This window comes from Hirundo rustica, chromosome 6 (assembly GCF_015227805.2).
Source record: "Hirundo rustica isolate bHirRus1 chromosome 6, bHirRus1.pri.v3, whole genome shotgun sequence".
Taxonomy (NCBI): Eukaryota; Metazoa; Chordata; class Aves; order Passeriformes; family Hirundinidae; genus Hirundo; species Hirundo rustica.
This window is the reverse complement of record NC_053455.1, coordinates 25,667,079-25,692,377: the sequence shown is the minus strand read 5'-3', so window position 1 is coordinate 25,692,377 and position 25,299 is coordinate 25,667,079. Positions and strand designations below refer to the sequence as shown.

At 39.3% G+C, this 25,299-nt stretch overlaps 1 protein-coding gene across 3 annotated transcripts; it reads right to left on the bottom strand.

Annotated features, from left to right (window-relative positions):
* Positions 1 to 4,291: 4,291 nt before the first annotated feature.
* Positions 4,292 to 24,793, bottom strand: LOC120754647 (uncharacterized). 3 transcript variants are annotated; one of them, XM_040068487.2, is made up of 9 exons: positions 24,646 to 24,793; positions 24,461 to 24,554; positions 14,547 to 14,668; positions 13,323 to 13,461; positions 12,401 to 12,477; positions 10,553 to 10,663; positions 7,097 to 7,203; positions 5,642 to 5,732; positions 4,292 to 4,525 (listed from the first exon to the last, which is right to left on the bottom strand). In XM_040068487.2, exons 1-9 carry the CDS (start codon positions 24,667 to 24,669, stop codon positions 4,409 to 4,411), a joined length of 882 nt encoding a protein of 293 aa, XP_039924421.1. In that variant the 5' UTR covers positions 24,670 to 24,793; the 3' UTR covers positions 4,292 to 4,408. The 3 variants fall into 3 exon arrangements, with proteins under 3 accessions (XP_039924421.1, XP_039924420.1, XP_058277176.1); XM_040068486.2 differs by having other exon boundaries at positions 4,295 to 4,525; positions 12,356 to 12,477; positions 24,646 to 24,790; XM_058421193.1 differs by lacking the exon at positions 24,461 to 24,554 and having other exon boundaries at positions 4,295 to 4,525; positions 12,356 to 12,477; positions 24,710 to 24,743.
* Between the last annotated feature and the right edge of the window lie 506 nt (positions 24,794 to 25,299).

Sequence of the window (25,299 nt, the reverse complement as noted above, 5' to 3'; positions counted from 1 at the left end):
CTTGTTCCTGTTGGAAAAGACTCACCCCTAGGGTGACACAAACATATCTTTTTTTTAAGAGATACAAGCTGCACTCAGTTTCTGCACAGGAATTTTAAAAACATACGCCCTTAAGCATGGTGTTCCATCTCTTTTCCTTCCCAAAACACTGTGCCACATTAATCTGCTCTCAAATAACGAATGAGTGAAGTATAGCATTTCCAGGAGCATTTAACATGCATTTGCTGGAAAAGCAGCACTGCCTTCTTCTCCCACTTATTTCTACAAATACAACCTCCTCTGCTGCAGAGGGCTTGTGACAGCCCAAGGGCATATGAGAGGCCATTTGTTAAAATGCTGGCAAAAAGTACTGATATTGTGCACGTCAACTCCTGCTTTACCAAGGGCGGGCAGGGGGCAGCTGGACCCCGAGTCTGTTTGGTGTGGGGCCTCAGAGATGAGATGGAGCAGGCTCTGCTCTTTTCACAGGAGTCCTCACCATGAATTCCTGGAGAGTACAAAGCAGCTCCCTAAAAATGTTTCTGTCATTATTCCAGCCTGCAGAGAACCCTAGAAGTAGCTCAGCTGAAGTTACTGGTCACATTTTCTATTGCTGTCTTCCAGTAACAGAGAAAATGTGCAGGCTGCAGCCACACTCAGGCACAGCTCCTGCTGCACCACAGGCTGGTCCTGGCACTGGCAGCAGGGAGAGAAAAAACAGCTGAGAAGAGATAAGAGACAGGAGAAACCTAAGAAAGAGAGGAGGATACAGATGGTGAGGAATGAAGGAATCTGGATTTGGGTTTTTTCAAGCTTGCTCCACTGTCAAGTTTTCCCAAGCATGGGTCATTAGCCCCTTCCAGTATTGCTTACTGTGAAAAAAGGCACATGGAAAATGACACACCTTGAGACCCAAGCTGTTCTCACTAGGCATTTGGTGATTTTTTGAAAACAAAGTCTCAAGTAAAGATATTTGCAACATTTCCTGTCTCCAAAATAAATCTATCATTCTTACAGCTTGACAGTTTTTTGTGCTACTACAGTGGATCCAGAGTATTTTTTTTTCTTCTTGTTTTACTACTACAGAGAACTTCTTTCATTACTAGCTCTCGATGGGTTCAAATTTCAGATAGCTCTTTCTGCAGAAATCAGGGTACTGCATGGGAAGTTATGTTACTGGGGAATAGCAGAGCTGCTTTCCATGTGTGACAGGAACTCCTGGTGATTATAAGCGCTGCAGATATGCATCTCCCTCATTATTTTTTTCTAATTCAGGCCTGGAAAAGTGAAATTTTGTGATTTACAAGTTGTTCATGACCACAGTGTATTGCTGCTGCAGCTGGGGTTGGGACCTCTGTCAGGCCATAGGGAGCGGAGTTTCGCAGGCAGTCGCAGCACACACCAGCTGTGCAGCCCCAGAGTGCGTGGGGCAGCCAGCAGCTCGGGCTGACAGCTTGTGGCAGCCACCGTGACATCTCCAGCAGCTGTCACAGGGCTGCCCTGCACGCAGGCCCAAAAATCTGGGTGCCAGATCCTCCCCTCTCTCTTCCTCCCAGCACCAGGGGCTATCTAAGAGCAAGGGCAGTGTAAAAACTGAGAGCACTAGGAAAAAAATTATTTATGCATTTTCAACACTGTACTATGGTTAATCTGTGCTTCCTTTTCAACGCTGTCAGGTGAAGGAAAAAGCCAGAAAGTATCTCAGTGAGGTACTGGTATTATCTTTGCCTTTCAGGTTTTTTAAATTAGGTCACTTTACAAAGAAGAACTCCGCTGTTTAACATTTTTTATATGACAATTTCAAAGCAATTGATATTCAATTAATTCACAACCTTGCTCTGATTTCGGATTTGTTGTTCTCATTTTCCCCTGCAGACACCAAGGAAGAGAGAAGTTCAACCACTGGCCAAATACCATGCAATTCAGCAGTAGCAGAATTAAGAACAAGGACTCAACGTGCTGAATATACTCTGGCAGCTTCCTCAAGCTGAACAAGCAGAACCTGAGTTGAGGCAACACACACGCTCTTGGGAGGATTTCAGCTGACCTCTCAGGTCTTCTGAGCATGCACAGAGAGGACTGATTTGCCCCCTCTCACACAAGATTTTGCAAACCACATCACACTTTACCTTTGCTACCCTTGTGTGTGGGAATGTGTAACAGGACTGAGAGGGGCCAGCTGGAAAAGAGACAATTACTACCTTCTTGCATACACTAGTTGTTTCTAGCTCTTCAGTAGGTGAATTAGGCAGCTCATAAATTCCTTAAGAATGGCCCTATGATCTCTGGCCCTATGAAGTCAAGTTAGGAAGAGGCTTCTAAAAGAAGTTATATTTCTTAATATCAGTTTAATAAAACCAAACTGAACTATCACCACCTCCTCTCAGTGAATGTGTCCATGTGAGGGTTTTAACCGGGGACCCATCAAGGGCAGGAGAGGAAAACACACATTTCAGCAGCTTGAACTCACCTCTTGAGTTTCTCCTGATGTCTAAAAAAGACAGGGGGAGCTTCCCTTTTGCACCCTCTGTTCCATATGAGCTCCAGATGTGTGCATGCTATTTTCAGAGTGAGAGGATACAGATGTCATTAAATATGCTGGTGATCTGCTCCAGTCTATTGAAATTTTTTAATCTGAGATCAACACCCAAAAAAAGTATTTGAAGACTCAGCATGAAGAGGGGAAACAACTGCAATAAAAGTTGTAGTTCCCATATTACCAAAACAAGGTGCAGGGCACAGATCATACCCGGTATCATGAGCCCTAAATCCTGACAATTGATTCAGGCGATCTTGCAGGACCTCTGGAAAAAGGAAAAAACATTCCAACATGGTTTTTTCTTCTCACATGGTAGCAGGGTTATGAAGTAGCTTTTTACGACCCATTCAGTTTTCCTTTTATAGCAGCCTATTTATACACTCCAATTCAGTCACAACTTCCACTGTACTGATTACTACAGTGCTCATTTCCTCATTCTGAACTGAGCACGCATTTCTTTTCTTCATTTTTATTCTCTCCTTATTAGATCTATTAGCCTTGCATTACCCTTCCACCCTGCTGCTTAGCCTCTCCTAGCTTCTTTTCTAGGGCCACTTGTCTCACTGACAAGTTACTAAGTAACCAACAAAATAAATGTTTTAAGAAAAGCTTTCCATATTTTTCATTTTTAGATGCATGAAGAATAGATTCAACACAGTATTTGAGCAGCGGTTCAGTATCACTCAAAACATCCTCTTCCACTCTGAGCAGGCCATGAAAGTAAGACTTCTCAAAACTCACTATCCTTTCTACAATCCCATTTATTTACTGTGCTGCTGAGTGCCTAAAGGCCACTGATCCTTACTGCTTATAGCATGTATTATCAAAGTCACTCACCTGTACATCATTTCAAGACTGAAATCCAGTTCAATGTTTTCCCATTTACACTAGCCATAAGTTGTGAAACAAACTTTTTAACAATGCTTCTAAATTCACAACACACATAGTCCAAAACTCCTGAAGTTATTATTTTTGCACTTGGGATTGTTAATGTTTGCTAAAACCCAAAACATTCTTCAGCTGACTAAAAGCTTTACATCCTTAGAATGTAAAATCTAAATATAAATGTGGTGGGCGTATGTGGATCTTTTCTCTCTTAGGAGGCTCTGTTACGAATTTCCACTGTTTTACGCCACCACCAAGCCTCTGCTAAGCCGTGACACCTGTTCAGAATTTTCAGTTTCTTAACCCCTTATTGCTTCCTACCATCTGCAGCAGAAGTGCAGGAAAAGAGTTCCATCATCCTGGACTTGCTGTATTAATTCTCCCTGGCTCCTTGGTGCCCTTCAGTATTTTATATTAACACCCACCTTAAGGACAGCTGGCTAAATGAATGAACTTGCCTGCCTCGCAATGGATGCCAGTAGATAATCTGGCTATCAAGCAGACCCTGGAAGGAAAACCTACAAATTCCATAGGAGGAAGACCAAAGATAATACTGTTCATAAATATTATTACCGATAATACTAAGTGGTTTATATAAAAACGAAACAGCACTACAGCTTTTATGTGACATTATGCTAAATGCATTCTTATCATTCACATAAATAGGGATTCATTATTCTTAGGTTTGATATATTTAGCAAACATTGGCAGTGCACAATGTTACTGATCCAAAGTTCTTTTAGCATTACTATGTAGACACTCTTTTTAACATTTCTGCAAAAAATAAATGAGGATATCTCCTAGTTAAAAGGCAAAATACCCTGTTGAGACAAAATGCCTCCATAAGAAAACCTGTTTCAAAAGACTTTTTTATTAAAAACCACATATATGAGGCAAATTAACAACAATATGAATTTTGACCTGATTTATTCACACAAATCAATCCAAATTCATTTTAGGCCCAAAATATATTATCACAAGGATACTAGTAAATGTTTCCAGGTACTAGAGGATCTTGTATAAATGTATCTGTTCAAGTGCTTCTCTGTCAACATCCTTTTCCATACACACATCATAATTCAGCTGCACCTCTTCGACCCATTGACTGAGCTGTACATCTGTCTGAAACAATGAAAGCAGATCCTTAAATCAACATCATGTTAAGAAACAGCAGGAGTTTCAAGCTTAAGGAGTTTCAATGTTAAAAAGGCAAGGCATAATATGAGAGACTAGTCATTCCAAATTACATGGCAATGATAAATTAATTTCTGGAAAAGCCATTTTAACTCCAATAGGAGATAATAAATGTAACTTTAAAAAATATCTCTAGTCTAGATATTTTGCTAGCATATTACAACCGCCTTTCTTTATGCATTTGTATAAGCCTCAAGCATCCTGATCAGAGGGTGACATTCTGACAGATGTGCTGAGGGATCATCTAACAGTATCATGGAAGAATCACAGGTATTTTCTTGTTTCACATCTAGGGAGTACTGTATTAAGACTACAAAGGGCTTCTCAGCTGCTCTGTGACTACAGCCTGCTCCAAGAAAAGTTCGAATGACACCACTGCTGCTCTTGGGGCTGAGGATCTACTTCACCCATCAGCATACAGGCAACAAGTGATTCAATTTCTCCAAAACTAACTACTGTTGCAAGCAAGTCACTTTATACATAACCTTGTCAAGTCTGATCAGTGCTTTGATTCCTAACCAGGCCACATAACTTGACTAGGTATCACACACGATCTACTGATGAGCGATGGCAGAACGCACAGAGAGCAGAGCGTGGCCAGTTGGGAGTGCTTACTACTCAGATAACAGCACAGAGCATTCAACATCTTTGAAAGATGCACTGTCATTGTGTTTGCTTCCAAATGCAATTTAAAGCTGTGTAACTCGTTCAAGATGCCTGATGGTAGTCACTTTTGGGAGACATCTCTCACTAATCTGTACTTCCAAAAGCTCATACTGCCATATCAATACACATTAGTACAATGATTCCTGCAGCCTACTGATATAGGCTGGGATTTTCCTTTTCACATGAGGACAATCAAAGTGGATGTGTTGGTAGTCAACCTCAAAACAGAATCCAGAGTCTTCCACCTTTTAATCTCTGCACAAAATTATATATCCTTCCTTACAGCAATAGTGGCAACCAGCTAACTTCCACTACAGAAATGCCACTTTGACAGAAAACAATGAAGCGCATCAGCTGAAACAGGCTGAGGGAACTTACCTGGAGCTTTGAAAGCGATTCCTCAAGACTTGGAACCGTCACTAGTAAGGACCCTCTATTCCTTACATTACAAGCAATAAATTCCCAAGCTCTGAAACATATTTAAAGGTACGTGACCAGTTTGTTGGGGAAAATGCACCCATATTTGATATACAATGAATCTAACACTTGCAGTTTCTTGGCCAGAGGTAGACTAAGACTTGCCATATATGCTTATCAGTCATTATTATCTAAGCAAATGTATTTGCAGGAATAAAACCAAGCTTTGTATTAAAAACACAGAATATACAGTCTTACAATGTTAGACTTCGTAATTTTATAATTCTCATACATGCATGCGTATCATTTGGTATTGTCAAGACTTTCACTTTGAACAAGGATTAAACATTGATGTTTGGCCCCTTTAAATTTTTGCATCCGAAGAAAATCCAGTCCTGAAGTGCAGTCCTTTATTAAGCTTCACAACAAGCTGCTCTTTACATATATTTCATGTACAGTCGTGACAAAGTACTTCTGTTAAGACATTAGTAATCAGAGTATTTAAATATAGCCCCCAGCTTTCCTTGTCTTTTTTATTTTGCAAGTAAAATAATTTCTTACAGCATGGCAATTCAGACTAAAAAGAATTTACTTTCCAGCATTCTTCAAATGTCATTTGTCTTCATGCTACTAATGCAACACTAAACCACTATCCCCAAGTTATGACAGAATCAAATGAATTCTCAGTCATGTGCCTGGAAAGATATCTCCTGGCATTTTGAAACACCCACTATCCTTCACGCATCCACTCTGTTCCTCTCTAGTTGGCATTATCACCTGGTATCCAGGGCAGCAGGGCAAGCCTTAGCTGAAGCTGGTACAGAATGTCAGACTTGGCTGGAACCAAGTGGAGACACAGGTACTCCTTCTTTCTGACTGCCCATTTTAAACTTTGGATGATCAAGTTATTTACATTTTAAATGGATGCTGCTGGATTAGCAAAAGCTCATCTGTGAGTGTCTTGTACCTGAAAGAGAACCTTAGCCACATGTTTGTTTGCTACCACATCCTTACAAATATCTATTAGAAATATCATTCACAACCATGCTTTGTAGTCTGCATATATTAAAGCTCTGACATCCACAATTCAGTGACTCATCTTCTGGAGATTAGGCTTTATGCTAATACAGTAATTTCAGATTCTTTAGCAGCAAGATACTATTTTAACATATCAGTGCAAGGATTCAAGCCAAGGTTTGGGTAAACAAAGCAGCAGTGTTTAGAGGGTTTAACAATAAACTGCCAGAACACCTTAGCAGTTAAGTATAACAATTAAAAGAAGGCAGTATGAAACAATTTCCTTATATAAATTATGTATGTACCTTCAAAAAGCACAACCTTAAGGTTCTCCATAATTCACAAGGTTACACACATATTGCCAAAGAAACAGGTAACTTGTTTGGACACAGAGCTTACCTGGCCTGTTCCTGTCTGTCAAGAAAATATTCAAAGACATTATTCAGTACAACAACATCAGCCTTCTGCAGAAGTGAGGGCTGAGTACAGATGTCTGCATGAACCACCTGAAGGAGAAAAATTTCCCAAGGCATAAATTAAGAGACGAATACAGCCTTTGAGAAGTCATGAAGCCTGTCAGCCTAATACACCTGCTACCACCCTTTGGAACCAGTCACAAAAACAGGTATTTCACTGGCTTCACAGCAGATAAAACTGCCATAATAACTTTCAAAAATGAAAAAAAAAAAAAAAAAAAAAAAAAAAAAAAAAAAAAAAAAAAAAAAAAAAAAAAAAAAACAACACAACAACAACAAAAAAAACCCCCAAAACAAACAGATTTAACTCTTCTAAATAAAATACTCAATCCATTATGCTAAGTAAAATAAAGTACATCTGAATTTTGGTTTAGAACTGTGTGCCATAAAAGAAGAGATGATGTATGTGATGTTTGCTACATTTCACTTTCCTATATTTTATCACAAGTGTCCAATGATTTCGGTAAAGAAGTTAAGCTAGTTGAAGCTATTTTGAGGATATTAAAAGGCATCTCACAGGGTCAGTGGGTTACTGAAGGATTACAGCTAGAAAAGACACTAAATAACCAGCTTTGACAGCTGAATTCTCACAATGCGTATTGGGACTGGGAATGCTGGAAAGGCAGGATGCTCAGTAGCACTGGAGGATCCTACTAAACAACTGCCCCTCCAGTCAGCAAAGGAGGAGCTGTTTTGATTTCATCTACCTTCACCTACCAAGAAGGATATTAGCACATCATGTCATTTTTCAAAACAAGTGAGATAGGAGGATATGGATGCTCATTAACACTCTGATGTGTTTGATTTCCTCTTAAAGACAGAGAAATCTATCAATCTGACTCAATGATCCCTATGCATCCTTTTCAACTCAGGATATTCTATTATTCTGCATCCCAAATCTGATGAGAAACGTAAATTGGAATATCTTTTGAAGGGATAAGTAGTAGTCAGCACGGATTCATTAAATTTAAGTCATGCTTAACCAATCTGATTGACTTCTGTGATGAACCAACTACCTGGATGGATGAGGGGAGATCAGTGGATTTTGTCTACTTTGACTTCAGCAGGCATCTGACACTATTCCTCACATCTCCATAGGCAAACTCAGGGTGCGAGAGCTGGATGAGTGGACAGTGAGGATTGAGAATTGATTGAATGGCAGATCCCAGAGGGTCATAAACGGTGGCACAGGGTCTAGTTGGAGGCCTGTCACTGCTGGTGTCCCCTGAGGCTCAGTGTTGGGTCCAGTACAGTTTAACTTATCCATGAATGACTTGGACAAAGGGGAGATGCCTCCTCAGCAAGTTCACTGATGACAGGAAGGTGTGGAAGGTGTGGCTGATACCATGGAGGGATGGGCAGAGAGGAACCTTCTGAAATTCAGCAAAGGCAAATGCAGGATCCTACACCTGGGGAAGAATAACCCCATGCACAGGATGGGATACTAATGGCAGTCCTAATATTTTAAACCATAATTCAGAAAGATGCTTAAACTACTGGAAAACTTTGAAGGTATGTTGACATTTCCTTGACCTGAATGATACTTAAGATTACTCTGCATTTAAGAGTAGGTGACCATACTGACCACAGTGACCTAAGCACCTCGTTCTCCCCAGATACATCCTCATTCCTCTTGGGAAATTTGGTACTACACAAGCATGAGTGGCTGCACAACGAGCCAGACCCAGGTACTGCTCTAGTCAAAACTCCAATATTGCTGGGTTTGCTTCAGCTGAACTGGTTCCTGATCTGCCTGGCTGTGTGCCAGCACAACAGAGGAGGCAGCAACTGATTTTAAAACTGCCCTGTTGTCCAGTGGAATACGCACAAGCCTTTCATGACTACAGGCAATTTCTGAATTGAGGTCTCAAGTTTCCTAAGATCTGCTGAACTGTTTACCTTCCTCCTAGTGTTTCCTCAAATGGCAGAAGATGCTGAGCAACCTTCTATGTACTTTAACAAACCAAGTGTTGACCAAAGAAATACAAGGTTCAATCAGAGATTTAGCCATTAAAGATATTATTTCACTTTGCTATCCTTTATGAACATACTCTAATAAAAATTCAGATTAGCTTGAAAGAAACAATCTCTATTTAAAAAGAGTCTCTAAAATATTTTTCAGACTTGTGTCATGAATTATGACCAGCATCTGGATTCTCACAATTTTTCAAGCTGATATGTACCCCTAGAGAGAATTCATTTGGGGTTGAAATAAAAATCGAAGACTGAAATGTTCAAAGGAGTGTGATAACAGGAGTCACATGACTAAATTAGCATTTAATGAGACTCAAATAGCTAAATCCTCGGGCACTGCTTTGAAAACCTATTATCTTATCTTTATGCTCCAAAATGAATACTTCTACAGAATTACAAGGTGTGAAAAAAATACATAAAAGCTTATAATAAAAAATATACAGGGCTGAAAAGCATGACTATAGATCTCCAGTTCCACGGAATTAACTTGACAGAGTTCCTAACTGTACTTTCAGTTTCATCACCTTCAAGTGCTATGAACACAAAACATACGCAAAACCCAAAGGTTATGGATAAACTGTAAGCAACTGTGACTGAACTGAGCAACGCAGTGATACTGCTTACTCTGTGTTAAATATTTTATGTTTATTATTTCTTTCTAGTTTAAAATTGGGTTACCTTAATACCCAAGAAATTACTATACTCAGCAGTTTGTGTGACTTCATTCAAGAGTACATGCATGCAACACAGGATTAAAGCCAGTATTCTACTCAGCATATTCTACTTACCAACTTTTGCTGGTAACAAAATAAAGTGTATGGTCCAGAAAGAATTTTTCTTTCCTCCTTAAAATATTAGTAGCTATTCCCATAATGAAATTAGGAAAATTATTCCCATAATGGTAGCACTTTGAAACCCATTTTGTTTGTGGAAGGTACATATACACTGACATTCTATGAAAGGAAATACAGATAAATTTAAGTCCTTTAGGTGTCCTTAGATGCAAATTTGCAAATCCTACAAACATTTTTCTGCTAATAAAAGTGAATCACAGACATTTACTTTTGTGTTTATGACAGAAATTCTTTATACACTCAGTTTCACAGACCTGAGTGGCAATGATGTCATGGATTTCACTGGGAGGATCAGCTAAGATATGTCTGTTTTGTTTGAGCCAATGGGTAAGTCCAGTCAGGAAAAAGGCTAAGTGATTCATATTTTGATAATTTCCCTCTTCCTCTCTGCTATAACATCTTTTTTTTTCCTAATGCAAAGGCTTTGTTTAGGATCAAAACAAGCAAAGGCAGAAGCTTCTCAGAATGCTGATTTACCAGTCACTCACATAAACCAGATACCTTCTACACAGTGCTTAAAAATACATGAACTAAAACATATATTTAGTTACCTTTATTCTGTCAATGAATTTGTACTTTGTAATCATTGTTTCTTGCAACTGGCAGAAGTCTGCGTTCATTTCCACTCCATACAGTTGGGAAGCTGAGCTATAAAGATAACCCTACATTAGAAAAAGAAAATTTAGTAACTGTGATGCCTTTAAAACAAGTTCAAAATTTTCATTTAAAAAGAAGAGAATAAAACACGAGTTGAGATTAAAAACATTTTAAAATAGCAAGTTGACAAATGTCTTTCAGTGGGCGTGAAATATTTTTCAGAGCTAAGCTCCTGATTTGGCAATTCCCACTTAAGCCTCACAAATTTTATTAAGAGATCCAAAATGACATGTCAAAATAACAAGAAGAAAAGGAAAGATCAAAGTTCACTTCAACTGCAAAACAGATGGAAAATAGTCTAAGAAAGAACAAAGGTGTACAAAACAAGTTACAAAAATAGTATGAAGGGAAAAGACGCTACATGTAATTTTTGTTTCTTGGGAGAATTGAAGAAGAAACTATCCAGAGAAAAGAACAAAAATATGAGACAACATAGTCAAAATCAGTGAAAATGGAGGACAATATACCAATAATATAGCGGGATATTTTGATACCAAGTCTTTGTCAGTACCTCTAAATTACTGCATTACTGACATTTTCAGATGCTTCATACATATGCAACCCCCCCCTAAATTATTACTTAATATTAAGCCCCGAAAATAGTTTTGTTTTGGACTAAGATTTTGGGAAGTTGTTGGAAATGTTAGAGAAAAAAAGTACAAATGCTTGAGCATACAGTGCCCTAACAAAGATACTGCTTTTAAGTGCCACTGTCTCCACTGAGCACTATAATTACTTTGCCAACAATGGCAAAGACAAACAATGCTGAAGATACAGAATATCTGAGACGCACATGTATTTCATCATTGAGGTTTTCTGAAACCATTCAACTCAGAGAGTAGAAAAGCAACCTGTGAAGGTGAAGTCATCCCTCCTCCAAGGCAAGACCATGTTATGAAGCAGACTCTTTTGAAAGAGTGACTTGTGAGTACCATCTACTATAATAAAACAAGCATTTAAATAATTCAAAACAAATTCAGCCTAGCAAAAGTGCTACCATTTAAGGACCCAATGCTGCAAATATTTACAAATGGGAGTAACTTTCCTCATCTGAGTAATCCCAAAATTAGATTATTCAAATGAGTAAAATCACATGCTCAAGTATTTGCAAGATTGAGCCCTAAACAGAGACTGACTTTTTAAAAAAAGTAGTAATGCGTGTTTTGCATTGCTGTTGGCCATATGTTGTACCAGCTATGCCAAAAGCAATCAAAATTGCACTCAAGTTTCTTGAAGAAGTATTTTATGTGCATTTTAAAGTGCAGAGCAAGACAATATGTTTTTGGATACAAATTCATATCAAAGTCTTCCTTTGTGTATTTTAACAGTTTATCAGCTTCATAAAGGAATTTAACATAACTAATCTATATATAGGCATGGTCAAGACAAAATAGGACAAACTTATGAGAGAGACAGCAGGAATGAGCAAAAGAGCAGCATGTGTGACAGCAATATGCTACTCTGTTGGACAACAGATTTTTCCTCTCCATAAGCAAGATCATTTGTATTCCCTCTTGTGAGGAACAGAGGAAGAACTGAAATTACTAGTAAACAGAACCTTACACTATTCAGAGAGTAAAATCAGAGGTGCCTCTCAGAATGACCCATCCAAGATTGAGTAATAAGAGTAGGAAGTCAGAAAAGAGGGAATATTTTTGTCACACTAATAAAATATGAATTCCTGTGCTGGAAGTTACCGCAAATAGCACTGCACCAAGCCTGGAGCCAACGTCAACCACTACCTTTCCTGTCAGGTCAGGCAGTACATGTTGATAAAGAAACTTCAGTTCCATGAGGGAAAAGGAATGCGAAATAAACTCTGGGAAATAAGAACAGAACAAAGGTGTTGGGTGGGCAGTACTAACTATTTAATTAACCATTGAAATAGTAACCTGAAGAATTATCTTCCCTGAAAACTTGTGTTGTTTCTTGCCTGCACTAGTGCTGGGCTCCCTGGAACACCAGGGTTTGAAGATCAGAGGTAATGAGCCAAGCAGCCTGTCCCAAGTCTGGGGATTCCTTGCCTAACAGGGAGAATTTTAAAATCCTTCATGAAACTGAATTACCTTTTTCTGCACAGTAACATATGTTAAAGAATACAAAACAAAGTAACTTGGAACTGTTTAACTGAAAAAGGAAACGTAGTACCTAAGGCTCAATACAATTTGTACAAAACTTTTTATGGGCAGACATATTAATAGTTTTAATTTCAGCTCCAAAGATTTAATGAATGGAACATTATCCATATAAACAATTCCTTCAATGGCTGTGCTATACTGGCAACAGCACTGATCTGTACCTCACCACACACAGGCTTTAAGACAGATGGTGTTTTCTACTGTTTTTCAGCATGTGAGAGGAGACCGAGGCTACTGCATGGATTCTACAGTATTGTCTTCCTCTTGCATCTTCCTCTCCAGTGGTACATAGTCTGCCTCTTACCTGCCCAGTTTTTGTGGGCAACAACTGTCACTGCAAATTAATTCAACTTACTTGTGTAGGAGGCTCCTTCCACTGTTTATTGGAAATAATTCCGGCCTGTGAATTGCACCAGTCTGGACAAAGTCCTCCATCAGCTGGATGTTGTCTTGTCCAGCTGAGTCACTGCACAAACCAGTTTAGTTAAACTCAATTTGATTCTCTTGTTCCCAAAAGAACACTTACCTAAAGATGCAGTTTTGTATGAGCCACACTCTGTGCAGTAGCTCCTACTCATTTTCCCCTCCTCACACAATGAATCAACAACATCATCATCATAAAGGAATGCATCAACATGAATCATGGGCAGTGGATGCTGGTGTATCTGAGAAGAGGAACAAAACCTTAGAAAGGCATAACCAAGTCTTCTAACTTCACTTACACTGTCACACGTTAACTGTGCCACCATCCTACATTTCCCAAAATCCCCATAATCCATGTTTTCTCCAATGCAACAATTAAATCCCCCCGCAAAAGACCAACAGAAATCCTGCATGGAAACTGGGTCATCAAATTCCATTGAAATAACCAGTAAGTGGCAGCTGACAAATGAAAGCAAGCTGGTTGTGATACCTGAGCAGGGGGCCTGATGTGAATTTTGTCTCTTTAATGCTTGCTTGGCTAGAGAGAACATACGGGGTAAAGGAAGTTTTTTCTCTTCTTTTAATGAGGAGAAGATAACTTAAATTTAGCAGAAAGGTCAATTCTGCTTCTCAGCCTCAACTAACTGTTTTCATCATCATGCCTTATGCCTCTTATCTAGAAGCACCCCTGATTAACATGGGTCACTTTCAATCAAAAGTATACCAGTTGGGATGCTTGCCTTCTCATCATTTCAAGGGGCATAATCTTCATCCTCCTACTCACATTTCCTCTCTTTTCCAGGGTTTCTGCATGTGGCCAATCCACTTTTCCCACTGAAGAGGAACACACCACTTTTCTGGGAAATACATTAACTTCCCTTGTATACAGACAGCTCAAGTAGAAAAGGTGCACTCTCCTCCTACAGGACTCACAGCCCACCTCTTTCTGAGACATCAGAATCTGAAAAGAGCTGGATATCACCTCTGGGCTGCCCACATTATGGCAACAGCAAAACACTGGCCCTGTGTTCTTGTTGTCTTTAAGGGGGCTGTTAGAGTCTATTATGGAGCTGGCATTAAAGAATCACTGTGACAGGTGCCGTACCACACAGAAAGAAAGCTATCTGAAATAGCACATGATCAAAGTACTAAAAACTGTGAAGAAACTTTCTTGGAGTAATGCAAACATAGAGCAACAGACCTGAGAACCAAACTGAGACTTCATATACTTCAATCCATGTTCATTCTCTATTATGAACAACTGCTAAAAATGGTATCAGAATAAATGATGTGGTTCAGCAAAAGCAGACCATAACAATAAGCTTACTTTCTGAACAGCTTGATGTTCCGAAGTAAACATTGCCTCGATGGGTAAACAATTCCGCAAATCTTCAGCGATATTTCTGAGCACAACATCACTGTTACTCACCACAAGCTCATCAAAGTCATCTATAAATCAAGAAAAACAAAACCTCCTGAACAATCATATGCAGATCATGTGGACTAAGTGATGACCAGTACAATACAGTTGCTAGACATAAACAACACCAGATGGATAAGGTTTTTTATTTGTACGCATTTTTCAGCCTTTGTTAGCTTTTCCAGCCAATGACAGATTTGGATTGTAATAACTGCCACGTAAAATAAAGGCACTGCTTTTCTGAAATCTCAAATTATTTTCATATTTATAAATTTATAACTCACATATGACGGTCTGGGCTGCCACAAAAGTGATACTGTTTCAGCTTAAGATATAAAAAAACATCAAAGATGTTTTTGAACTATTGGAGAAATTATAAAACTCAATAGTTGCCTGAATACAGGCTTTTTTTTTTTAATACAAGTTTCTTTTTATATGTATGATCTTTCTAATAAACTTACAAAAATTCAGGGATAATGCACAGTTCAACAGTTCAACTCACAATATATTTTACATTACCTAAACTATCAAAATATTTCAAATGAGAAGGAAAACAGGAATGTATGAAACCAATACATTTTTGCAAAGCCACGCTGTAAATTTTTGCTATTTTTCCAGGATATTCCTACATTAGCACATTTTTTTAAAGACATCTAGAAAAAAGATTGAGAAGAAAACCATGTGAAGGCACTAATCCTTTCTTCTTCCAAGGCTCAATCAATAGTAAATGTCATTACTTCTCCAAACTGCTCCTTTAAAAATAATTGTTAATACTGGAGACTCTACAACCACCCTTAGCCATCTATTCCAGTGCTTGCCTACCCTTAATATTAGAAAGGAATACCCTTCTTAATTACTGATTTAATTTCCTCTGCCACTACTTAGTATTATTTGCCCCACTCACAATGGAAATAGAAAACTCTCTTTCTCTCCATTATAAAGTAACTGTTCACTTCCCTGAAGACTTAAGATGTGTCACATCAGTCTTCTTTCCAAGAAAAAACAGGATTTGCCTATCCAGATCTTTCCCTTTTTTTTTTTTTTTTTTTTTTTTTTCCCCCCTAGAGTGTGATGTTTCTCAACACTTCCCTTTGGATCTCCTGGACTCTCTCATCCTTTTTGACCTGCAGTACTGAGAACCAGACACTACAGCTAAAGGTTTATTTGCTCTTACCAGACTCTTCACATCTTGCAGCCAACATCTTGCTTATAACCCCAATTTTATGTTAAGAGTATGATGTTCTGAACTGGCATTCAGCACAAGATCTACTGTATGCTCTTTTCTTGTTATGTTTTCCTCAAAAGAAGGACTAGATGAAATTCCATTTTGTCTGGACATCTCACTGCCTTGAGGATGTTGAACTGGTTCTAAACAAAGGCACATCTCAGGTCAAAGCTACATACCTGTGAAAGACAACCACCACCAAAGAGCAACCACTATTCTAATCCTGAAAAAATATACCAAACCCATCTATTAAGTCACATCTAAAAACAGGCATGTATGTCCTCTCTTCCCTGCCCCCTCTAGTTTGCTTCTTGTTTTATTTAGACTACCAACATGTTGGGCAGCAGCTGTGGTTTTTACACGTACGTGTATCATTCACAAAAAGAAAACCTGACAGCTTTTACAGGTGTTTTAAAAAAAGGCAATGTCGGCTAGCACTGCTGTTCCAGGTGGGAGCATTAGTACAGAAAAGCTTGATGGCAAACAGGTTCAAAATAAATCTACAGAACACACTACAAGTTTCTCTGTGCTAATACGTTTTATCTTTCCTGTGGATCACAGGAAATGCTAGAAAGAGTGAGAAATTTTAAGGGTAGTATAGGAATCAGAAACCTGCAAACCTTTAAAGTACAAAATGCTTCTGAAATGGTTTTTGCTTAAGCACTGTAGTGAGAACAATATGATTAAACAAACCATCATTCATTGGTGCAGAATGCTCTTCTCTTAAGAGTTCAAATGTAAATGGCTCTTTCAACACGTCCAAAAATAGACCCTAATAGATAATCCTGAATCCCCTGTATTAAGCAGCAGAAACTTTAAATTCTCTGTATTCACTTAAGCTATATGTGGTTTATAATTTATTAAACAGCAGTAATACTCCAAGGCCCTGATGGGTCATTACTATTTGCAGTTGTTATACTTCAAGAAGGCAATTCACTGCTCCAAAGTGCTCACAGTTAGGTTCTCCAGAACCTCAGCTCCTAAAGAGATGCACACTTTGCAGCAAGGAACACAAGAGGGATAGAGGCAGCAGCTGCAACAGCAGCAACACCAACACAACAGGTGCAATGCAGCAGCTCCAGCTTGTCAGCATTTTAATTTGAAACTTCTAATGAGCACCCATCCTGTTAAGCTCACAGCCCATCCAACAATTTGCAGATTTGTTATGAACATCCCAGAAGCAGAGTGATTGTTCCAATCAGCTCAGGGAAGATTTCTATGGATAAAGTAACCCCAGATATTATGGGAAGGGAAGGCGGGCAAATCTAACTGTAGCTTAACTGAGACCATCAGCACCACAACATGCCCTAAAAGTGCCAAGGCACCAGTTTGCTGAGGCAGATAACATCTGAGGGAGCAAGGGGAAAACTCGTGCTACAGACAGAACAAGAGAGTAGAAAGCTGATATTAGCAGCTGAACAGATCAGTGCCTGTGGGCAATAAGCCTCTACATCTGGCACTTGCTTTAAAACAATACTATTACTATGCAAGAGAGCTCATCCAGCTGTTATAGTGCCTGTTAGGAGTATCGAATTCATATATAGCATTTAATGAAATACAGGAAGTGTTCCTAGACCGCCAGGCCAGCCACACACATCACACTGCAAATACAGAACTTCAGTTCTCTTCCTCCCAGATCTAGTGTGTCAATAGGCTCTGCTCCCTCATGGCCTGGGTGACCTCCCCTGGCCAACATTAGTGACGGACAGCTCTCGAGACTATTCAGTGTTCCAGCTCCAGGATAGAGAAACACACACCTTCAGCCGGACACAGGTAGCACATCCATCTTCTTCTGATCCACAATATCCCTTCCCTGCCCTGACTGAGTTCAATCTGTACAATACCTGTCACAACACTGACCATCTTGCATAGGTCTCTCTGATCCCTTCTTGTGAAACAAAGTATGACACACACAAGTTCTTGGATGCTCTGTACAAAACAAGTCCTAAGGACAACACACACGCAGCTCAAAGAAAAAAACTGTTGAAGCACAGACACTGAAAAATAAATGGCAAATGGAAATGCTCCTTTTTAACGATCAGTTAACATTCTAAAGCACAATAAGCAGGTACAAAAAAGGAGAAGGAGGTCTGAACAGACTTCATCTGACATGATAAAATGGCAGCTGCAGCAGAAGCTGTGCCTGCAACACTCCACACCTGTGTGTATAGTCTGTGACTGAACTCTGACACGGAGAATCGACTCCTTCCTGTCAAAGCAAGAAACAGCAACAGCTACCACAGTAACTCATTTACTTTTGCAGTATGTAAATATTTGTAGATTGCCATCAAGTAGGAAACACCAGTGCCAAATATGAAAATATGCATCTCTGCTGGTACAATTTTATCAACTCCACCCTTGTGTTTAACAAATTGTTCGTTCTTGAGAATCTCAGTATCGCTTTAAAAGGGATCTTCAAAGAAGAAACAAAAATAGAAAACTGTTTTATATATAATTTTAGTACCTGTTATAAACATGAAATGTGTACAACACGAAATGGAGAGTGTGCAAGCCAACCTGTGTTCATTGAACAGACAACTAACCAGGAAAGAAATGTACAGTTCATGAAACACTGCAAGATGAATCACAATCATTTGTTTATGGAGGAAGTCTGAGTGCGTAGTGTTTGTATTTTACTTCAAAAACCGGTTCCACTGGATTTACTCAACATGCATTTATAAAATTTAATTAACACATTGCAAAAAGCATCATTATCACCCTGGTGCTAGTCAGCCTTTCTACACAAGCTAAGAAAACATCACAAAGCCTCACACCAGATAGAGAGCACTGCTACGCCAGCACACCAGCATCTGAACACCCCAGCACTGCAAAATACAGGATTGAAAACGAACAGTATGTAATTTCCAAATGACAACAGAAGATTACATGTCAACAAAGAAGAGGAAAGAAGAGGAAAGAAGAGAATTTAGCAAAGGCAACCATAGCAGCAAGCACCTTATGGTCTTCTAGATATATATACACCAACCCAACAGTAGAGAAAAGCAAAAATTAATAACCATGTTACTTAATACTTAATTTAGTAATTCAGCATGTTTTCATAACACTGGACAACCAAGCCAAGGAGGATGCACCACATCCCCAAAACTTTAGTACTGCCCTTTTGGCTAAACAATTTGAGAAGCAATATGTGACCTCAGCATATGAAGTACCTCTATCAAGGAACTCTAAACATTATTTCTATCCCAAAGCATACATAGTTACTGGTAGAAAGTAACCAGCTTTTTCCAACAGAAATGTAACCAGAGCTCACTTTATTAGTTAAAGTCTTTTATATTGGTTAATTGAAAGAAGCTTTGAAGTTAAATTTTAAACAAGGTAAGTCTCATACCTGTTTTACAATACCTAGTTTTCCCTACCATATTATGTTTCAATGACTAACAACTTAGAAGTATTTGGTATTCTTGAGACCTCTCTCATACCAGTATTACTTGTCACAACAAAAGAAATTAATGCAAATTCCCAAAGCTGATGATTCATCCAATTATAGGTAACATCCCACTTTAGTTTATCAAACAGTACAGTGGAAAAGATTTGTGGTACGGTATAATTTAAAAAAATAAATCCATTCCTGCTAATATAAAAATACAACGTTATTTTTATCTCTTCTGAAAGGATATTTTACTTCAACAAATCACTTCTACAAATTTGGATATGAAGCCTTGTACTAAATTAATTTTCACATACACACAAACACAAAAACACATACTATACTTGTCCCATTCCAGAAACCCATATTTTCATCCTTTTTAAAGGTACTCGTTCCACGTTAGTTCCAACTGCAGTGACTGAAAGGAAACATTTAAAGAATCAAGTTTTTCTTATCCTGTTTCCTCTTCTTGTCTTGTGAAAATTATCATCTGATAACTTTACCTAGCAGGTCAAGAGAACATGCTAATTCCTAGATAATAAAGTACGTGATAGAAAATGTTGGACACATTTGGTCTTCTCCTACGAGTATGATGAGAAGTTTCTTCTCTGTGTGCAGAACACTGTATAAAAGTAGCACATCCTTCATAATCAATTAGATTGATTTTATCAGATACTCCTCCCTGTTAAAAGCCTGAATTTACAGCACTGACTGCCCTCAACTTTCAAATCACAAGACCACCAACCTCTTAAAAAGTTGGTTTGCTCCCAGTACAAGTGAATCCACAAAAAAAAAAAAAAAAAAAAAAAAAAAAAAAAAAAAAAAAAAAAAAAAAAAAGTACTTCATTATAGGTTGTTTAGTCTTAAATTAGGAGATTTGCAATGATTATTATTCAATTGCTATTTTGAGTAATACTCTTGATTTTGAGTATTTTGAATGCTGTAGGAACAATCAGCAATTCAGACCAGTATATCAGTTTGAAATCTTAGCTTCATATTTTAAAGTTTCTCAGGAAATGCATAGATTGGAAAAGGTTTGTAAGAGTGTTTTATTACACTGTTACATGAACTGAAAAAAATTCAGAAGTTAGTATCATCAGTAAGTTTTAGCCCTGATGGAAAAATATCTCCATCTTAGACCCCATGACAGAACACAAGAGGCATAAAGGGTCTTACCATCTTATCTGTTCTTCACTGACATTGACTGAGAGACAGGCTTTGTAATCTGCATTTAAGTGCTAAGTACAGCAAAAGCATTCACTAGTTGCCACTAGGTAGAGTGGTTTGGTGACTTCAATCTCAAACTCAAGATTCCGATTCCCGTATTTACTTCCCCTGATTCCTGTGTTCCTGTTCATGTAAACAGATAGCTTAGTCAATTCTATCTATTGGTTATCTCCTCCAGCATTCATTCTTACCAAATGCAACCTTTTCTGCTACTGAAAATTTTAGAAGTTTGGGCAGTGGAGGTTCAAGTAGGAATATGCCCCAGCTATACATCAAATGCTGGGACCCATCTGAGGGGGATTGTCAGGGGGGTTTCCCCAAGTGGTTCGAATTAGCTCTTGGGCTTCACCCAGGTTTCCTTAGCCGGAACTTCTGGAACATGGTTATTGCAAAAGGATATTAAAGCATTAATCATCCTATTATAAAAAAGTTAAGGCACCAAAGGTTCCTGTTCTTTTTTCCAACTCTTATTATTTAATTTTTTTTTAAGATCTAAGACGGACTCAAATGAAAAGCTGGAATGCGAGTCACCCTGAAATGACGTACATTCCACTGCAGTGTGTGGGAAGAGCTGGGTGATTGTGAAACAGCCAAGCAGAGTTGCTAAGCAGCTGCTTTAAAACAGTAACGTCTTCTTCCATCATACATAAAGATTTGGAATTTCTAAAATTCTCAATACAAAAAAACCCCCACATTCATACAAAGAAAAAACAAATAGAATCTTTCCTGCACTTACATTCCCATAATTACTAAGGGAGGTTACTCAGAAATCATTGGAGCGAGAACATGTTCAAGGTTCTTTCAGTTCAAGATATGTAAGGCTTTATTTTAGGTAAGCCAACTCACTTTACTATAAATCAATTTATACCTTCCATGGAAATTTCTCGATAGAATTTCATGCATTCAGTGTGTGAGTCAGAAAACACCAACCAAGTTACAGTAATAAATAAGGCTGTCTTTACAACAACACTAATCCTAAACTTCAACCACTTTACGCAGGACTTAAAGGATGCAAGTACACTTTAATTCAGAGAGAGGCATGAAGAAGGAAAAAGCCTGATTACAGCTAACGCTGGATTCATGCCCAGTACTACTCAGATGGAGGTAAAACTATAAACTCACCATCTTGACAGAAACAGGAATGGGATACAGGAGGAGAAGGCAGGGAACTGACACACCAGAGAGAAAGTTTGTTTGCAGGGATACCATTTTTGTTTCCATTTATCCTATCCTGGTTCTCATTCAGAATATTATCTCCCAATCCCTACCTCTTTTTTTCTTCTTTTGTTCATCAGAGGTTTGTTTCCTTCCTACATCTGTATCACCAAAGACTAAGCTTTTATTTTTGCATGGCACAGAGATCTGGTAACTTTTTACATCTGCCATAAAACAGTCCTCTCTGCACAGAGAGAACACCACATTCCCTAGTTGTATTCAGGGTACAGCAACAGAAACCTCGACCAGCTCCTCACTATCCTCAGTCCAAGCACTATTTATTATTATTATCACAGCCTATCTAGGTATTAAAATGGACAGTATAATCACTCAAATGCAACAATTCTGAGGGGGAAAAAAATAAAAAAAGCCACACTAAAAGTTACTGCTAGTTTGCAGCCACAGAAGCAGCTCACGGAAACAATACAAAGAAAAGCATCATCATGAGTGCTGGGGACCTCACACAAAATATTTCCATCTCTGAGGAAAATGCAAGAAGACTAAAGGAATGTGACCTGCAGGACAAATGCCTCTGCTCACTTACTGTCCAATGCTGCAAGAAAATAAAACCAGTAAGGGAGAGATATTATCTTGTACTCTAGTCCTGTACTCATCAGGGTGAAAGCTAGAAATAAAACAAGACACAATCATTCAGACAAAAGAGATCAGAAAAACAGGAACAGGTTAATGACCCAAAGAGGCAGTGAAACATACCTTGATTGTTTAACAATGAAGTTTTTACACATAGGCATAAAGCTTTCTAATTTCCACTCTTTCACCATTTATCTACATGTAAACATATACATATGTCAGAAATGGAGACTACAGCACCTCAAAAGAGCACAAGAATTGGGTAAACATTAATATTTTTCCACTGGTAACTTCTAGAAGCATTAGCATGAGACCAAATTCTATAGGCTCTAAATTTCTTCACAAATGTGGAAATCAGGAAATAAGATTAGCCTAAGTCACACATTCTAAATGACACACCTTGGAACAAGTATAGTTGCCTACAGTCCTACACTGCATCAGCACTTCAAAAAATACAATCACAAAGTGTAAGCAAATGTCAAGGATGCAGATGTCGAAAGTACAACTTGCTTTCTCTGAATATTAATAACATCCAGCCACAATATGAACAATGAGCAGTTTTTTGAAAATTAGCGTAATATATTATCAGAGCACAAGCCTGTAAGCAAAGAATCCTAGACCAAAGAAGATTCTGAAGATGGTCAGACAAGGAGACTACAGAGATGAAATTATATTTATTACTTCAGCTGCTTGATCCTGATTGCCTTGTCCTCTGATGTGCAGCATAGGAGCTGAAAAGCCATTGAATGGCAACTGTAAAGATAATTATGTTTAAAGATGATGCACACAGTGAAGCAGCAGCAATCACTGCTGATGTGAAGAGTATAAAGCTAGAAGGACACAGATTGCTCAAATGTACCATATACAATGTAGTTCAATATTTGGAACCTAACCTACTCATTAGGTTGTATCTTAATTATGAAGAGCAAATATGAGCCAAGAATTTATGTATCCTTTCACTGAAAGACCTAGGCAAAAAGCTAGACCATTAAAATTGAGAAAAAATATGAGATATCATAATCCAACAAAGGCTAGTAACCATAGCATATTATCTTTCACAGAAGCCATCTATGGTAAGTTTTGAAAGCTGTAACATAAAAAAAAAATTAACTGTATTCACTGAAAAAGAATTTTGGAGTCTACATAAACTATTCCATTGGCTAAAAATTCCTATGGCAGAAGTAAAACATGATCATAGAACTGAAACAGAGAAAACAGTATTAGTTTCCTAACTGAAACAGTTCAGCATTTTCAAGTTTCACTAGTAAGCTCCCATGTGCTTTACTCTGTTTGTAAAGGAGTCAGCTGAGAAAGCCATACATGCACACCACACTAACTAATATAGTGCATAGGAGCTGTGATGATTTATGTTAAGTGAATAAGCAATATGAATAATTGCATGTGAAATTCAATGAGATTTTTATATTAGAGCATATGGGATAGAAGAAAACCACTTCTAACAAGATTATTTCCAGTAACCCAAGGACTGTTTAGGAAGCTACTGTGTCCAGACAAGACCTCAAAAATGGAAGGATGCAGTATTGTTTATAGCAGATTGCTCTAGCATTATGTCTATACGCACATGCAGAATACGCATGTGTAGATATATACGAACACATATGTATGTGTACATACACACAAAGAAAATAAGAATGTTTAACTTCAATTAACACTAACTACTTCCATCAAAATTCAGCCTTCAAGTTCTAGGGAAGCCCGTCTCTGCTCTAGTCATGAAGGCTGACTCCCAGATGCTCTGGAACATTTGGCAATGTCTCTCCTACAAAAGTTTGGGTGGGAGGGCTGCAAGCCTGTCACGGACAGTAAACGCTGCTCCCAGCTGGTTCACTTCCCAGAAAACCACCAGAGGGCCTGCTCCACCTGAGAAGGATCTGTCCTGCCTCTACATCTGACTGTGGGAGCTGCAAATCACAGGGCAACAGTGAGTTAGCAGTTCCAAGTAGCTAGACAGCTGGACAATTTCTTGGTGTCAGAGCCGGCCGTTGTGCCACGGTCCCTACGTGTTGGCTTAGGAAGCTGTTTTCACCCTGAAGTGGGCGTGCTGGAACAAAGACCCAAAGAAGAAGCGTAACCCAAAGAGCAGGGCATGACTTGGGGAAGTACTGTATCACATGATAAATTTCACCGAGCACATGATCATCCGGGCAGGCTTACCATCCCAGGAGACATTCATTAATAAACAGGACACACACATACTGGATGCTTGAGCCTGGATCACAAGACTGGAAGGGGTCTTCCAGATTCCTATCTGCAATGGAAAAATGCATTACCCTGAGACTAAGCAGGGTTTAGACTTTATTCAGCATGGCACTTATGAGACTACAGCTTTAATGTACTACCAGTGTTGAGGTTTTCCGTGTCATCCTTTGGGTTCAGTTGCAAATTTACAGCTTTTGCACTGACCCATATTTCCTTTCTTCATCTGCCGCAAAATGCTTGACTGCAGCACACCGATGAAATTACATCCAGGCATAAACAAGAGAGTAAACACAAAGCTATGTTAACTTAAGGTAACACCGAGTTTGTAAATTAGCTCAAGGCGCTATTTCCAAACTTCTGAAAGGCTGCTGCGAACACGCGTGAAGCTGAACAAGAGCAAGCCTAATACCCAAAGCCGTCTCGGTGCGGCAGGAGCAGGGTGGCTCCGCGCCACCTGTAGCGCCTCGGGGTTTGAGGGTCACCCCGCAGCCCGTCCTGCTGCCGGGCGCTGACCCGGCACCCGGCCGGCCCGGATCGGAGCCGGGCAGGGCGGGAGGCACCGGCCGCGCTCCGCTCCGGCCTCCCCGAGGGCCGCAGCCCGGCCGAGCCGCCAGGCCGGTACCCACCGGTACCCTGCCCGCCGCGTGCCCCCGGAAGGGGACGGCGCCCCGGCCCGTGCACGCTGCCCAGGGTCCGCTCCCCGCCCCCCGGCCCTGGCGGCCGCACCGCGTTCGCCCCGACGGCCGGCGGGGCCGAGGGCGCGTGTGCCGAGCCAGGGGCGCTGCGCTGCGCGG